Source organism: Podarcis vaucheri (assembly GCF_965113315.1).
Source record: "Podarcis vaucheri genome assembly, chromosome: 3".
Classification (NCBI taxonomy): domain Eukaryota; kingdom Metazoa; phylum Chordata; class Lepidosauria; order Squamata; family Lacertidae; genus Podarcis; species Podarcis vaucheri.
The window spans coordinates 47,390,080-47,406,813 of record NC_138761.1 but is presented as its reverse complement, the minus strand read 5'-3'; the positions used below and the strand labels follow the sequence as shown (position 1 = coordinate 47,406,813).

Here is a 16,734-nt window from a genome sequence, read left to right as displayed (position 1 = left end):
CTTGCCTCACGGGTAGTGCATAGATTTAAGTTGATTGTGTTATGCACTGGGAGATGGAGCTGCTCAGTGCTCCTCCTCCGTCGGGCCTTGGGAGGAAGAAGTTGCTGACATGAATGGTTTGGATTAAACAGACCACAACTTTGTTGAAGGAAGATGAAGTACGTGCATCAGCTGAGACCAGTGTGAAAGTGGTTAGTTGTACTCCCTCCCTACAAGATGCTTAGGGAGATGGGCATAGTTAGACCACTGTGATGTCTTTCTTGTGACACTGAAGCCAGGCCCAACCTCTATCTGATAAACTAGTCTCCTTGTGAGGAGAGGCAGGTGTGAAGTGGTTACCCATATTAGCCACCTATAAGGCAGCTCTTCCTCTGGGAGAGCTCCTCCCGCCTTTTGAGTGACTTGTTATGTCCCATCCCACATGAAACTGATCTTCTGGATACTTTCCCACTCTCATTCTGTTGTTGCAAACATGGTCCAGTGGCTGGTTTCTGTGAGGCATCTGCTCTGTCCCAATAATTCTTCCTCTGCACCCCACAAACTTGCCATGGCAGTGAGGACCCCTTGATTCTGGCATTTGAATTGTCAAGCTTTTATGTTTTTAAATGCTGTACTTTTTTACATACTGTGTATATTTTTTTACCTTTTAATAACATTAATTACATTTACGTCCTATATGTCCTATGGCGAAACCGTAATGTGCTTAATGAATTATGGAAGTTTATTATGGGCATTTTGGAATAAAACAGTAATAGATCCCTTTTTGAAGTTATTCACAATATATCTTAAGTTGGCCACCCCTCAGTCTTAACTATGGTGTCATTTTTCTAACTTACGACAGTGGGAGGAGGAAACCACCCCTTACTTGTTCCATATGATACACTGACAGCCAAAGAAAAGGCCAAGGACAGAGAGAAAGCACAAGATATCCTGAAGTTCCTACAGATCAATGGATATGTGGTCTCAAGGTAAATTCTAATCTGTGTTGCAATAGAATTTAGGTAAAAGGTAAACAATGCTGAGTTAAACCGCCATATGGTGTGTGTACTATTTATTTATTTAATAATACATATGCACGCACACATATGCACACAAAAGGCATGAAGTTTTGTTTTTGTTTATAATGTAAATCAAGTAGTAAATCTGAAATTTCTGCGAAGTTCTTTTTGTTTTCTTTCCTGTTTCTGAACCTTTCCTGAACACTGGATGGCAGCCTCAAAACCATTGGGAAGAATTCAGCATTGCGCTCTTCTGAGAGTTTTTGTCAGTGCAAGCATTTCTGCTTCCAGGTGGAATGGTCCTTCCTCTTCGCCCTTGCACTCTTTTGGGGGTTCTCCTGAATTCCAGTGTGAATTTGGGGGAGCCTGGTGAGGGTAGGGAACCTTGTTGCACTAAGAGGAGTCCTCGTGTTGGCATCCGGATAGTTCAGTCTGGGCCTAAGTGTTTTACTCAGAACAGACCCATTTAAATTAATAAAGATGACTAAGTTAGCTTCCTTAATTTTAACAGGTCTACTCTGAGCAAAATTTAGTTGACTACCACCAGTATATGTGCATTTTTGTTTGTAAAACTGAAATGCTCATGAAGTAGTAATGCTATAAAATATGACATATTTCTCATCCTAAAACAGCTGAAAGCTGTAAAGGCCACCCAGTCAGTCTTTTTCATCAAATCCTTAAGATAAGAAGGATGGTACAGGAGGAATATAGGGGAAATTCCTATACAGTGGTGCTGTTTTCTCTAGTGACAGTTGATCTGTCCAGCTGAGGGGATACAGATAGTTGATTTGGATGTAACCTGAAGATATAGTTAGCCACCAACCAGAAGGGAATAATAATATTGAAGGAGAATTAGGGAGAGGACAACCCGAGGCTCATATTAAGACTTGCCAATGCAGTGGTTTGGGTTAACATATGAATTAAGGCAAAATGATGCCAAACTGAAAAGAGAAACAAAAATTCATGTAAAACACACAGAAACATTTTTTGCTGTATTAATATGAGTTTAATCTAAATTACTTTAAAAGTATATGCAGGTAGGTGAATATACAAGGCCACAGCTAGCTTTGTGATAATTTGCACATTTTTGTACAAAAAACTACTTTTTGGGTTCTAAGTTTGAGTGAAAACTCTTGTCGTTCTAGAGGTCTAAAGGATCTAGAATTAGACACGCCTTCCATCGAGAAACGATTTGCTTACAGTTTTCTTCAGCAGCTGATAAGATACGTGGATGAAGCCCATCAGTATATTCTGGAGTTTGGTAAGTCACTGTAAATGAGCATTTTGTATTTTAAAATTGGTTAAAGCTCGTGGTTAATGAGGAAATAACTTAGCCATGAGCCCCCATTAAGCCAAATCTTGAATTAGCTTGGCATGGCATCAGAAAGGGCTGGAGAGAAGCAAAGTGTCTTTGAGCTCCTTTCCTGGAGAGGAGGTTTGGCTTAGCATGTCATGTGAACAAGACCATTATGTCCTCCAAAAAATGTGAGAAATCATTAAGTTTTTAACATTAGTATTACTGTTTAGTAGAAAAAACGAATGAGCAACTTCACATCATACATCACATGTTCCTATATAAAGAATGTGGGTCTTACATAAATAGATCATAAAGTTCATAAAGAAGAGAAGAAGAAAACATTCGGTATATGTCTTAATTTTTAAAGACATATAAAATGGAAGCAATCTGTCTAGTTTAAATAAATTTCATACAAGTATGCAAGTGAGCATTGTCTTGAAAATTTATGTTCCAGTGATTTATAATACACTCCAGCATTCAAGCTATCTATTTGGTGACTGCTCTTCCTTCCTTGTTCCTTTTTTAATATGCAGTATTCAATTTTAATATGCAATAATAAATTTTCACCTACACTCATGATTTGGGTAGGGGTTGAGAGTAGTATTATCTAGTCTGATTGTTTCTGACAGGCACTGTCATTTCCTTGTCCTAGTTACTTAAAAGAAAAAGTGGGGGGGGGGGAAGAGGCATGGTGTTAAGTTCAGTGTGGAGGCTGATTCAATCTTGAAATAGTAATGGGGGAACTAGGAAGGCTTGAGCTGTGGTTTTTGCAAGCAGTTATAGATCACTACCACTGAGATTAAACCAGTTGTCACACTTTTGCTGATAAAAAGGGAGAAACCTGTTAGGGAGAAAATTGCTACATACATACCGTATATTAATGTATGCAATTCAATATATGAGAAATATGGTTTAAGAATAATAGAAAAGGCTACATTTTTTAAAAAAATTAATTTATCTTTTTTTATACAGATGGTGGCAGCAGAGGCAAAGGAGAACAATTTCCTTATGAACAAGAAATCAAGTTCTTTGCTAAAGTAAAGTATATTCTCTTTTGTATTTTTTATTGCTATCAAATGTGCTACACATAAAGCTAATGGAGATTTAATGCTAATTACATGTTAGGCGCAGTGACGAACCTGGGAGACAGGTTCATACTCTTGTGCTAGGTATTCATGTATGATAATATAAGTAAAATGCATGGCTAAGCTCAAGCGAAGACATTGTCCCAACATTTTACATGCCCTGTAGGCTTTCCTTTTGAGGGGGGCGGGGCGTGCACCTTTGGTGTCCTGAGCCCATGGGACTGGGCAAGCAACCTGGCATACCTTCAAGTAGACTACTTTTGCTGAGTCTGTTCACACTAGTACTTGGTGATGATGTCAGAGTTAATGGGGATGGCTCACTGTCAGATCTAGAGAGAAACACCATGAATAAGAATTGTGGGAGATGGAGCCTTGAGATAATAAGTGTCCCTCCCCCCATTTTTTCTCATGTATTTATTCCAGGTTGTACTTCCTTTAATCGACCAGTATTTTAAGAACCATCGCCTGTATTTCCTATCTGCTGCAAGTAGGCCTCTTAGCAGTGGGGGGCATGCCTCAAATAAGGAGAAAGAAATGGTGACAAGGTAAAAACATAATAAAATATAATACCTAATCAGCTTACAAAACAGAGGCAGATTTATGGGCATACATAAGTTAAGAAGAGGGAAATTTACATGGAGATGTCTATTTCACATCGTGACTTTAAGCTTAATAATTTCCTTGTCCTTTTCTCATCTCCACTACGGTTTCTTAAGCTCTTTCTACTTCTCACATTGTAACTACTCAATTAGATGGTTCATGTTGGGGGTTGGGGGTGGGCTGGTGATTTTTTTTCTTCTTTTGTTAAAAGAACTAAAACAGTCATTAGGATGTTTAATTGGCGGATTTTTTTACTGAAGGATGCATAAATTGAACTACAAAACAAAGCCCCCCTTTTTAATCTTGTTTTTCCAATATATCTGCTAATGGGTTTTTTAAATGTCTGGAATACAAATCCCCTTTAAAATATTGAGGCATCTTCCGTATTCTAGTATTAACTACTGTCATGTATACAAAACAGTTGATCTCACCAATATATTCAACATTTTTTTTTACTTACTTGGTTATATAGCAGTTGCCTGCATACTTTGTTGGGGGAAAATGCTACAAATTTTTAACCTATCCTGTTGAAATGCCTACTGGTGGCTGCCAACCAGTGCAATAGACTTCCACTCATACAACAGGAAGGGCTCCTCCTTTCCTACCTGTTGCAGTCACTCACACTCCATCCCACACCCAAGTCTGCTCTGAAGGTTGGGGAACCCTCCAGAGCAGATATGTGTAGGGAGCGAGGTGCTACAGTGAATTGCAGTGAGCGAAAGTAAGGAGAAGTCTTTTTTTTATATAAGGAATTCATAAGCCTCTGATTATCCCAAATAACATGCATTGCCTTAGACATGCAAACACAACCTCTATACAGGTGATTCTCAACTCATCTTACATTCCAAGGATAACATGTAATGCCAAAATTGAGTTCAATGGAAGGTAGCATTGCCAAAGTTCCCCCCCCCGATGCCTGCTCCCTTTCTATTATTTATTTGTTTGTTTATTGCTATGCACATAAATAGCATAAAGGGACGTGGGTGGCGCTGCGGGTTAAACCACAGAGCCTAGGGCTTGCCGAACAGAAGGTTGGCGGTTCGAATCCCCGCAACGGGGTGAGCTCCCGTTGCTCGGTCCCTGCTCCTGCCAACCTAGCAGTTCAAAAGCACATCAAAGTACAAGTGGATAAATAGGTACCACTCTGGCGGGAAGGTAAACGGCGTTGCCGTGTGCTGCTCTGGTCCGCCAGAAGCGGCTTAGTCATGCTGGCCACGTGACCTGGAAGCTGTACGCTGGCTCCCTTGGCCAATAAATCGAGATGAGCACCGCAACCCCAGAGGCAGTCAAGACTGGACCTAACAGTCAGGGGTCCCTTTACCTTTATCTATGCATGTAAAGCTGAATGCACACAAGTTAAATGGGTGCAAGTTGCAAGTTACGCATATTGATTCTTTCTCGGTGTTAGTCGTGAGGTTCTTGAAATGTGTTTTATAACATAGTTAAAAATACTTCACGAAATCTCTAAGCCCCATTCGTTGTGCAATGCTGAATGAGCAACCGGAGATGTGTTGCTGAGAATGACTGTAGCTCATTGGTTCAACCTCCAGCATCTCCATATAAAGCCGAGAGTGACCCCATCGGAAACCCTGGAGAGCCAGTGAAATGTAGACCCATAGTAAGCAAGCTGGATCAAGGATCTGACTCTGTATAAGGCAGCTTTCTATGTATATTTCAAAAATTGTGCTGGATTGTTGAAGAAGTAGTTAACAAAGACTTACCTTCTTTAGAAAGTCTTTTGATTGACATTAACATTGCCTGTACAGTAGGTTATACAGTATTTTCATTTTGTATCACAGCTTAGAATGCAGGCAGTTTAAGCGGTGACCAGTAATAACTGGTGTTATGTGTCGGAGGCCAGGAAGTATACTTTTCTTTTGAGAGCCATCTGAAGAGCGAGGATATTAATTCTGGGAGATGTTGCTAAGAGCCCTCAGAGACAGGGGGCTGTGCAGGCAGCACGGCTGAGATGAATAGGTTTGGGGTTTTTTATTATATGGGCCTGAGGAATGTGTGGCAGGGCAGACCATTGGTAGTGACTACTATTTTTAGAAATTAATAATTCTTGGTGGAGGGGATCTGGAAAAACCGGCAATTTTAAAAATCTGATTTATTTTGTGCATGTTCTGAGTATGTTACATTACTCCGTAATAGCCCTCGTTATTATTATAAAAAAAACCCTGAATTTGGTCATGAAAAGTAACATCATTTAATGTCAAGATTTGCCCATTTCCTTATACCTTTTGTATTCTCTGTCTCCCTAAGCCGTGAGAGCTTTCATGAGCACCACAGTGACTCAAAACATATTGAGTGGGATTCACCTCATGAATCCACGAGTGAAAGCCCTACACAAAGGCTGTCATTTGTGCAACAGGGCTTTCCACCCTCTCCTCCATGTGACCCTTAAAAAAAGATGGGGGATGTTAGGCCAGAACCATGTGTAGGGGAGGAGAGGGGGGGTTGTTTTATGGTTCTGCTCATTGAAGATGCTTCCTTTCACAGAAAGAGCCCTTCTGTGAGCAGAGCTTGTGTTAGGTGAATGGAAGAACTTTCCATCAGTGAAATAGAACCTTTGGATTGAAGCCATTAAGTAAATTCATTGTTCATATCTACTTTGGATTTTTGTTGTTGTTAGTGATTATCCAACTGAGTGAGTTATTCATTTAAATTAATAGGTTCAAGCACATCTTAATAACTTTGGGATGGACAGCAACTGATGTTGGTTGTGTGTTAAACAAGAAAATAGTTCATTAAAAATAAAGGGAAGTTTTAACATGATTACTCATTTATAAATTTAATATATTTTACCACCAAACATTTATATTTGTCTCAGTCAGAATCTTTTATCACTTCTAAAATTGCAACGATGATATTAAACTAGCCTACTGACTGCATTTTGCTTCCTAAAATTTCAGTGACTTTTTGTTGGTGGTGGTGTATAAATAGTCATTGTCAGTTATTCTCTGTTTAATTACGATATGTGCTTACTTAACCATGTTTGTCAAGAGCTGCTCTTGGAAACTTTTATAGTACTCTCAGTCCTACATTCTGCTCAGTGACTGAATTCTTTCTGCAAAACATCATGCTGCTTTTTCCTGCTCATATATCAGCTGTTATTTTTCTTCCTTCCTTCCTTTCTTCCTTCCTTCCTTTATTTCCTTTTCCCCTCCTTTCTCTTTTATTTACCCCTTGTCTTCAGCCTATTCTGCAAACTTGGAGTTCTTGTCAGGCATAGGATTTCACTGTTTGGTAAGGAGACCCTTGACAAATTCTTGTGTGAGCATCCCTTGATTTTCTTTGCCATTACTTACAACTATGTCTGTGCTGCTTTGATGTATGCTGCATGACTGCATGTCCACGAGCAAGGATAGACAACATGGTGCTCTCCAGTTTTTGAACTACAATTCCCATCATCTCCAGAAAGCACGGCCAAAGGTCAGGGATGATGGGAGGTATAGTCCAACAACATCTAAAGAGCACCACACTGGCTACTCCTGACCAAGAGCATGAACTTTGTGGCCCACTAAAAATCCTTTAGGGTAGCCAATAATATTTATGTGGTAACCAAAAAGTTCTGTAAGAAACTTTGTGTTGACTGTTTGACTTAAAAGATAAACAATTAAAACAATTATCTTGGTAAAGCAATAAGACATCAATTTATTGAGACTTAGTATGAATTTATTCAGTGCCTTATTTTCCATGTTACTGACAGTGCGAAGTACCACATCCATGCATATATGGACCATGGAAATTCACCCCAGTCTAGTAACTTCATTTCCCACATCCAGTAGAGACATTCCATTTGTGCAGCTCATTAGGGAAATATGCTGTGTGCTGGAAAAACAAGTCATTGCTTTCCTTTCAGTACATGGAAAACTTGCATGGCATTCCTTATTTAAGGGTTAGGAAAAAGCTCATCTAAATTGGCAGAGTGAGTTGGCTGGTCCATTTTCACAATACAACAGGTGTTGCATATGCAGAATGAATTATTGTTCCAGAGCCCTAGTGCAATAATTTACTCTTGGAAAGCCTCTCTTTTTGCATCTCCCCAACTGGAAGGGTGTGAAGATCCAGGAGCAGGTGAAGGTTAATTACAACCTAGATCATTTCAGAAACATACATTTGAAATGGTTTACTGATACGTTCTGTGAATGTATTCATTGTCACTTTTCAGATTCTCATTGTCCCGGATAAGCCATACAAGTATTATTTAGCTAAGATGACAGCTAACATAGAAGAATTCACCTGAAACCCATCTTTTTTTGCGTAATATCAATAAACTGAATATAATGCTAGTGCTTGAAATTTAGCAATGCTCTATACCCTATGCAGCCTATAATGTTATTTAACGAGTTTGTTTGAGATGGCAATATGGTTCAGTGTCTAGCTCCTTTATGTTATTTCTGACATTCTTAGTGTGCAACTCAATGATATACAGTGATCACTTAAATTGCCTTCCAACATCCAGACCCTAAGGGGTTTTCTTTGGTGCCTGTCCTGGTGCTAACAGTGTGCTGAGTTGTTGCAGAGGCCAACTGAGCTTTGCATTACTAACAGTTTAAACCCTATACATTTATTGTTTAATAATTAAAAATTTGTAAAGTCAGAAGCAAAAGAGTTTGCTTCTCATACAGGCTTTGGGAATGAGCTGATGATCCTGTTCCTTTCCTGCCAAACTACACAAGCTCCTTTAACTACACAACTGTATTAAACAATGACAGACTGGGGGAAAGTGTCAAGTTCACAGATTGGGTCTTAACACAGATGAGAAAGCCAAGACTGCAGTCCTGTAAGCCCATTAAGACCTACTTCTGAGTAGTTGCACTTATTCTTTTATTCTTAATGAGTACCTGGATTTCAGCTCCTACAAAGCGAGGGTTTATTCCTCTTTGGAAAATTTTCGCATTTTGGATCTGACACGGGGCAGCGCTTTAACAATAGTATATGCAGAGAATAACTCCTTGCGGGGTACCTGATCTCATCTGAACCCACTACAGGGAAGATGCATCCTGGCTGCTTGGAAGAAAAGAAGGGAAAATGGGGAGTAGGGAACTAAAATTGAGACATAAACAGGAAAGAGAAGTACACTAAAGGGAAGGGGAAAACAGCAGTGCTTTAGAAAACAGCAGCTGTTTGGATCCCAGGAATTCCTATTGTCTGGTGTCAAAACATCGCACTCATCAATCACAACTTCACCCATTGACTAAAAACACTGAAGGAGCAGAAATAGCCAAGATGACTCATCTCACAAAAGTTGCTTAGAAGGCTGCCTGCACATTTTGCTTCTTAAATTTCCTTCTAGGAGAGCTGGAAGCTTACTTTAAAAAACAGGAAAGGTCAGAGTCTGGGGCAAGCAAGGACCCTGGTGCAACTGTTTCATTTACTCCATTATAATGTGGCCTTGAGCTTATGTGACTGTAGGCAGTCATTTTTGGTCCTCTGAAGAGGAGTACTCCTGTTAGTAGATGAGGACATACTGCAGCATTTTATTGCAGCTTCTACTTGTATTATATAGTTATTGATTATACACAAGGATTCTGGGCAAGCATTGCCTCGATCTAGTTGAGAAGCTTGCCTGAGTTTGGTCAGATTTGGGGATTTCAAACGTCCCCTTCATCTAAACCTTGGTAGCTTAGGGTACCGTTCCACTTAGGGTAGCTCAGGCATTGCATAGGTTTCTCTGACCTTAATACCAGGCTTTGGAGCTTTTGTCTGAGCTGTACTTAGCATCTAGGACTTGAACAAAAGAAAAAGAGAAAGATTTTTTTTAAAAAAAATTCTCTTGCAAATTGCTTAGCTAATTCAATCAGTTTCTATTCCTGGAATACAGAGGATACAAAAGTGTATAAATTAACAGGTAAAAAATGCAATCTATTTGTGAAAGGAGATATTTTAAGATAAAACTAAAAGGCATTATAAGCTTGAAAAGTGCCTCTCAAGCCTTACAACAATGTAGTTTCATGGCAGCTCTGACATTTTGCACATTTTAAACATGAAAATTGAGCTCCAGATAAAAAAAATGTATCTGTTGTATTTAGTTTTGTATATCTCAGTGGTTCAGACGTAGTTTAGCGAGAACTTTCTCTCTTGCCCCTTTCCCTTTTGTTCCTGGCGTGATCAAGGCAAGGTTTGTCATGTTGAAACAACAGACGACAAATGTGGTGCCATAATGGGGCCACCAGTGAACAAGAGGAAGGTATCAGCATGCCGGGGGGAAGGGATGACCCCACTGTTTGCATAAGTAAAGCAAATCTAAGACAAACAAAAAACAAGCCCAGGGAAAGTCCAGCATGCTCTGTATCCATAGAATGATGAATGGCAGTTGGGGGGCGGAGTGGAAAACAGAGCATGTTAAAATGGAGTATCCTATCCCTGAATATGCACATTCCTGTTACTAAGTGGGAATATACTGTTTCAAGTCCCACAAATGATGTAGTTGCTGGATATTTTATATTCATAGTATAGCACCATAAAGGTAAACCACTTTCTTTTTTTAGATAGTATGTCTTGAGTAGAACTTTGTGCTACTGTTGCATCTCTTATATGGGATTTGCTGTATAATAACTGCTTGTATAATAGTGCAATTATAATTGTATATAAAATTGTAAGCCATATCAACCTGACCTTGGGCAAACGTTGTCAGAGGTGAGGCTTATATTTGTAAGGAAGAGGGCTTTTTCAGTATTGGAGTTTTTCACGAAGGAGTTGTGCCTGGCACCAACTTTGCCATCTTTTAGATGCTAGCTATATATCTATCATATAGACATTTTGAACCATTTAGAAACATTTCAATACTCTACATATTTTTAAAAAACAGATTATTATTTTCACTTTTATCTACCGTTTCTTTAGTTTATTGTTATTTTCTTGTTTTTAATTTTGCTAAGGTGCCTTGTATTCAAGGCGGTATATAAATGCTTTAAATTAATAAACTGATATATACCAATATAATTTTTTGTTTGAAAGTAATTGGAAACAGTTATAATTTTTGTATTTCTAAGCTCTATCCCTGTTTTAATAAATGTTTAATAATTTGGTCTTCTTTAGCCACAGTTTGTACACTCTTTTAATTTTTATTATGGATTTCAGGTTTCCTAATAAAAATTGCAGTTATCATTTAATTTCAACATATATGATTTTTGCATAGGTTTTAGCTCATTTGCTCTCTTTAAATTTGTCATGAGATTCTATGTATACAGTTGGGCTTTTTGCTTTTCTTCTGAAGTCTGAAAAGAATTCTAAATCAAACTTAAAATATTTGCAAGGAGGGCAGCAATATGATTTTAAAGCATTATTAACCCACACACTTTAAATAGTTTTACATATATATTGGCTCAATATGGCTTAATACTGCTAACACGTTAATATAAATGGTGTCATCACAACCTTGTTCTGTTTTTGCCATTATGTGGAATCTACACAGGAAATAATTCCAATAACTTTAGGAACATATAGCATGTATCTGTTCTTTATAGTTTAGTTGATCATATAATACCAGCACTGCTGTTGGGGGGGGGGAACCTCATTCCTTGGATCCCAGCTGCAATCCTTTCTATATCACAACACCTACAACTCACAGGGGATATAATCCCACAAAAGTGAAACAATTTTTAGAACTCACTTTTTAAAACACCTCAAAGTGCTTATGTGTGACTGAATTGATTTCTGGGTGTTTACCTTTGACTCTCACTTGAACAAATATCTACTATATAATGGCCCTTCAAGAGAGTGTTTTTTTATATCAGCATGCTCAAATCCCAACTATAATTGAAAAAGGATTTCTAGAAGTTGAAAGCTTGTTAATTAAGTTATTTTTCCCCCATAAGATATTTATTAGAGTTTAAACATTACAGAGAAAAGAAAGAAAAGAGAAACAAAAGTTAAGTTATTTGGTATATGGTAGCTTTAGTTTCAGTAGTGGTATATAGTAGCATCTATATAATGATATACAGTGGTGCCCCGCAAGACGAATGCCTCGCAAGACGAAAAACTCGCTAGACGAAAGGGTTTTGCGGTTTTTGAGCTGCTTCGCAAGACGAATTTCCCTATGGGCTTGCTTTGCAAGACGAAAATGTATTGCAAGTTTGTTTCCTTTTTCTTAACACCGTTAATACAGTTGCGACTTGACTTCAAGGAGCAACTCATAGAATGTGGTGTGGTAGCCTTTTTTGAGGTTTTTGGTGATTTTTGAAGCTTTTCCAAAACTTTTCCGACACCGTGCTTCGCAAGACGAAAAATTCGCTAGACGAAAAAACTCACGGAATGAATTTATTTCGTCTTGCGAGGCACCACTGTACAGGCTTCTAAATTCAATGCAGTCGTACAGAGAGTGAGGAAAGGAGACTGAGGTTTCTGCTTTAGTTTGAATTACAAGCCTGCCCCTATCTTTAAGAGATACATAGATCTAACTGCACTTATAAAATCACATAAATACTGTTTTGTGTTGCTCACCACATTCATGAAATATGTTTTGTCTGCTTCAACCAGCTTTATGGTACTTTTAATAATTGTTTCTGCTTTTGGCATTTGCTAAAAGGGTTGAAACAATATTTTAGTTAACATTCTGTCAACAATTTTTATCTCTGATGTGCATTTCCCCACTTGTTAATTCACCATAAGAATAGTTAGAAGAAAGGAATACTATAATTACTCTCTTATCTCACCTCTCAGGAAATGATGCAACTTCAATAGTCAATTGTCTGCATATCTTGGGACAGACCTTGGATGCAAGGTAAAATGCTAAGCATAAGTTCATTGAAGTATTGTTTCGATTCCAAAGTAAATAAGTCACTAAAGTTGATTTGGAACACAAAGCTCAATAGTTTATTGCTTATTTATTTATTTATTTGTTTGTTTGTTTATTATACTGCCTTTCTGCCCAAGTGTCCGAAGTGGTTCACCATTTTAATACTAAAACAAATAAATTATATAAAATGTTAAGTTGGTTGGGGATGGTGGAAGTGACAGTTAGCAATGATTTATGAATTGTCTTCCAAACAAACCGGGATTTACACATAAGATTATTTAAAACAGTAAAAAACAAAAACAAAATGGAGAATTGTTGCTAATCTAAAGTATTAGTAATTACTTCAATCAGGGGAAATGTATCCATGCCCATGCCCATGCCTATTCTCTAATGAAAACAGCTAATCCTTTGTTTCAGGCTTCCTCAAACTCGGCCCTCCAGATGTTTCTGGCCTACAACTCCCATGATCCCTAGCTAGGAGGACTAGTGGTCAGGAATGATGGGAATTGTAGTCTCAAAACATCTGGAGGGCCGGGTTTGAGGAAGCCTGGTTTAAATGGCGAAAACTGGGGCATTTTTGCTTGTATTCTATAAAGCCCTGTGGACATTGATGGGTCATTATAGATAAATAGATAAATGAAAGATGCTGAAACATTTTTCATCCTCTTGACACTAAGTTTTAGTACTGGTTTGACCTCATTTTATTCTCAAAAATGTCAGTTTTGATCAAAATAGCTGGGTTATGCTATTATTAGAAGCTATAAACCTGCCTTTTTGGTTCCAATAATGCAGTGTAAATATTGTCGATGTAAAATCAGCTCAAACAGCCATATGATATATACAGTATTTTATCTACCATAGATATGATTAATGCAATAGTTGCATGATCTGCTGCTGCCCTCTTGTGCATTTTTCTCATCACTTACATGGATTGCTAAAGAGCTTTTTCACAGGTCTCCACCCTTCTATTTTATATATTTTGGGGACTAAGGAATTTTATTCCTTTTGTACATTACATAATTTAATATTGTTTTATGTGCATATAAATATGTAGGACAGTGATGAAGACAGGACTGGAGTCTGTTAAGATGGCTTTGAGGACATTTTTGGATAATGCTGCAGAGGACCTGGAGAAGACAATGGAGAATCTTAAGCAAGGGCAGTTTACGCACACTAGGACTCAGCCAAAAGGAGTGACACAAATAATTAACTATACCACTATGGCTCTTCTGCCAGTGCTATCTTCATTATTTGAACACATTGGACAGCATCAATTTGGAGAAGATTTAATACGTAGGTATTTAAATAGAAATATGAGGTACTTCTATATCACCAAGTCTTGAATATTTTGTGTTTGACATTAATAAAGCCTGGCTACTAATATTCCAGGCATTTACTGTAGGCAGTGCCTTGATTTAGTTGCAGTTGGTCTCAATAATTTTAGCATAAAGACCCCAGGATTAATGTTATTGACTTAAATATTCTATCTCTGCCTTTGCCACAGTTCTGATTAGTGATTATCTACACATATAAGAAAAATGGAAATGTCATCACACTGCCATTTGTTTGACTACGGACAGATGGCACTGTGAATTTCAGTGGGACAATAGGCAGTGGATGGAGTGGCTCAGGCAAGCCACAGACTGCATAGGGTTGACACATTTCAAGCAGTGAAAATCTGGACAGAAACGTTTTTGAGCAAAGTAGTTTGCCCAAAGTTGTTGAGCTTTTTGGACACAATCAAGGAAAGAATAAAATATGCCATTTTTTACTTGGACATTTGCCCAATTTCTGCACAGACACTGCTGCCAATTGTGGTACAGTGGTACCTCGGGATGCGAACTGGGTCCGTTCTGGAGCCCCGTTCGCATCCTGAATGGAACATAAGACGCGATGGCGTGCGTGGGTCACATTTTGCCGCTTCCGCACATGCGCGTGACGTCATTTTGAGTGTCTGCGCATGCGCAAACAGCGAAACCTGGAAGTAACGCACTCCGTTACTTCTGGGTTGCCATGGAGCGCAACCCGAAAGCACTCAACCTGAAGCACATTCAACCCAAGGTATGACTGTATTCCTATGTCCAGGGAAATCTGGAGGTATGGCAACTCTAAGACTGCAGCAGCTGTACTGCTCTACTGGCTCCTCCTTCTACCAGCCCTGGGATCCCTGCTCCCAGGATTTAGATTCCCAGAACAGCTGGCCAATTTAGGGTTCTGTGGCTGCCACCACTCCACTTACGATGATGAATTAGGTTGAATAAGGAGGTGGCAGATGATCTGGGGAAATGAGGCTGGTAGAAGCGGATTTTCCTGCCTACGCCTCCCCTGACACTTTCAGGTTGCGAGCGCCTGCTGAATGAGGGTGGCTATTGTGCAGGGGACTGTGGTGGAAGATGTGATCCTTGCAAAACAGGTGGTGGCAGCTTCCATGAGTGGCACTTCAACTTTCCATGCAATTTTCAGGAACCCGTTTTCTTCCCTGGGCTACAACCCATCATGTTCAGGAGGGTCCCCTGCCCTTAAGGAAAGACATCTTAAGGGAAAGGGAAGGAGGGGGCAGGAAAGTCAGCTTTCCGCAGCTCCAACCCTTTGTGTCCTAGAATTTAGACTCATTCTTGGTATGTTTGATGTGACAATATAACTTTTATTTCATGATGGAATCATTTTTTTGTTTTTGCATATGATAATAATTCCATACATAATACTTAAGGGACGCGGGTGGCGCTGCGGGTAAAACCTCAGCGCCTAGGACTTGCCGATCGTATGGTCGGCGGTTCGAATCCCCGTGGTGGGGTGAGCTCCCGCCGTCCGGTCCCACCTCCTGCCCACCTAGCAGTTCGAAAGCACAATTAAGTGCAAGTAGATAAATAGGGACCGCTTACTGGCGGGAAGGTAAACGGCGTTTCCGTGTGCTGCGCTGGTGCTGGCTCGCCAGCTGCAGCTTCGTCACGCTGGCCACGTGACCCGGAAGTGTCTTCGGACGGCGCCGGCTCCCGGCCTCTAGAGCGAGATGAGCACGCAACCCTAGAGTCGGACACGACTGGCCCGTACGGGCAGGGGTACCTTTACCTTTTAATACTTAACATTGTTTAAAATGGTTTTCTGAAAGATTTACATTGCCTTCTCAGCTGTGTTTTGCATATCGGTGAAGTGACTTGCCTCTAAAATGCTTTCTTTTATTTCCATTTTCTTTAGTGGAAGATGTTCAAGTCTCTTGTTACAGAATATTGGCCAGCTTGTATGCTCTGGGGACAAGCAAGAGTATCTATGTGGAGCGGTAAGAGGGAAACACCAAAAATGCTACCAAAAATGTCTTGTGAACTTTTAGGGTGGAAATTTTATCAGTCACTTCAGTGAATGAAACTGTGTACTCATTTTAAACTTCCCATCCCGCCAAACATAGCTCTATAGAGCCGTTAGTGGAGTTAACAGTATTTATGTCAAACAGCAACAACAGCAATATAAAATCAAGAGCTGAAAGGGGGGGAAAGGGGGTCAATATGGCTAGTAGATTGAAGACATAAACACTTATACCAGTTCATGTAATCAAAAAGTGCTCGTCTCCAAAGACCTACTGGAACAAAACAATTCTTAATTCACTTTCTAAAGGTAAAATGTCAGGCTGTCTGGCTGGATCTGTTTAGGAAGGGGTTCTACAGGAATAGTGCATCTGGTGAGCCATGGAGCCAACTTCCTGACATGGATGGCATCACTGTCTGCCTGGATGGGGTGGGGGATGAGGTTGGGGAAGAAACTGGTGGCAGCAGTGGTCTTGCCAGTGCATCTGGATGACTCTGACCTTGCTGCTCTAGCCCATCCAGCTAAGCGGCGGCGGCAGCAGCAGCAGCAGCAGCAGCAGCACAGATGTCAGGATGCACCAAAGCACTGCTCCTGGGTTCCACAATTAGGGTGCTGCTGTTGAAAAGACCTGTCTCTTTCTTTTAACCATTCATTCAGCTTATGCAAAGCAATGTAAAACTACCCTTCAAGTGGGTACCAATGGTACTT

General features: G+C 39.6%; 1 protein-coding gene across 18 annotated transcripts in view; it reads left to right on the top strand.

Moving 5' to 3' along the window:
- RYR2 (ryanodine receptor 2) overlaps window positions 1-16,734 on the top strand; it is a 248,421-nt gene that overhangs the window by 165,441 nt on the left and 66,246 nt on the right. For all 18 annotated transcript variants that reach the window (XM_082214927.1, XM_082214934.1, XM_082214932.1 and 15 more), the window contains 8 exons: window positions 842-968; window positions 2,144-2,259; window positions 3,268-3,332; window positions 3,804-3,925; window positions 7,180-7,229; window positions 12,651-12,711; window positions 13,781-14,019; window positions 15,922-16,003. In XM_082214927.1, the coding sequence (XP_082071053.1) occupies window positions 842-968; window positions 2,144-2,259; window positions 3,268-3,332; window positions 3,804-3,925; window positions 7,180-7,229; window positions 12,651-12,711; window positions 13,781-14,019; window positions 15,922-16,003 (862 nt within the window). The remainder of the gene's footprint in view (window positions 1-841; window positions 969-2,143; window positions 2,260-3,267; window positions 3,333-3,803; window positions 3,926-7,179; window positions 7,230-12,650; window positions 12,712-13,780; window positions 14,020-15,921; window positions 16,004-16,734) is intronic.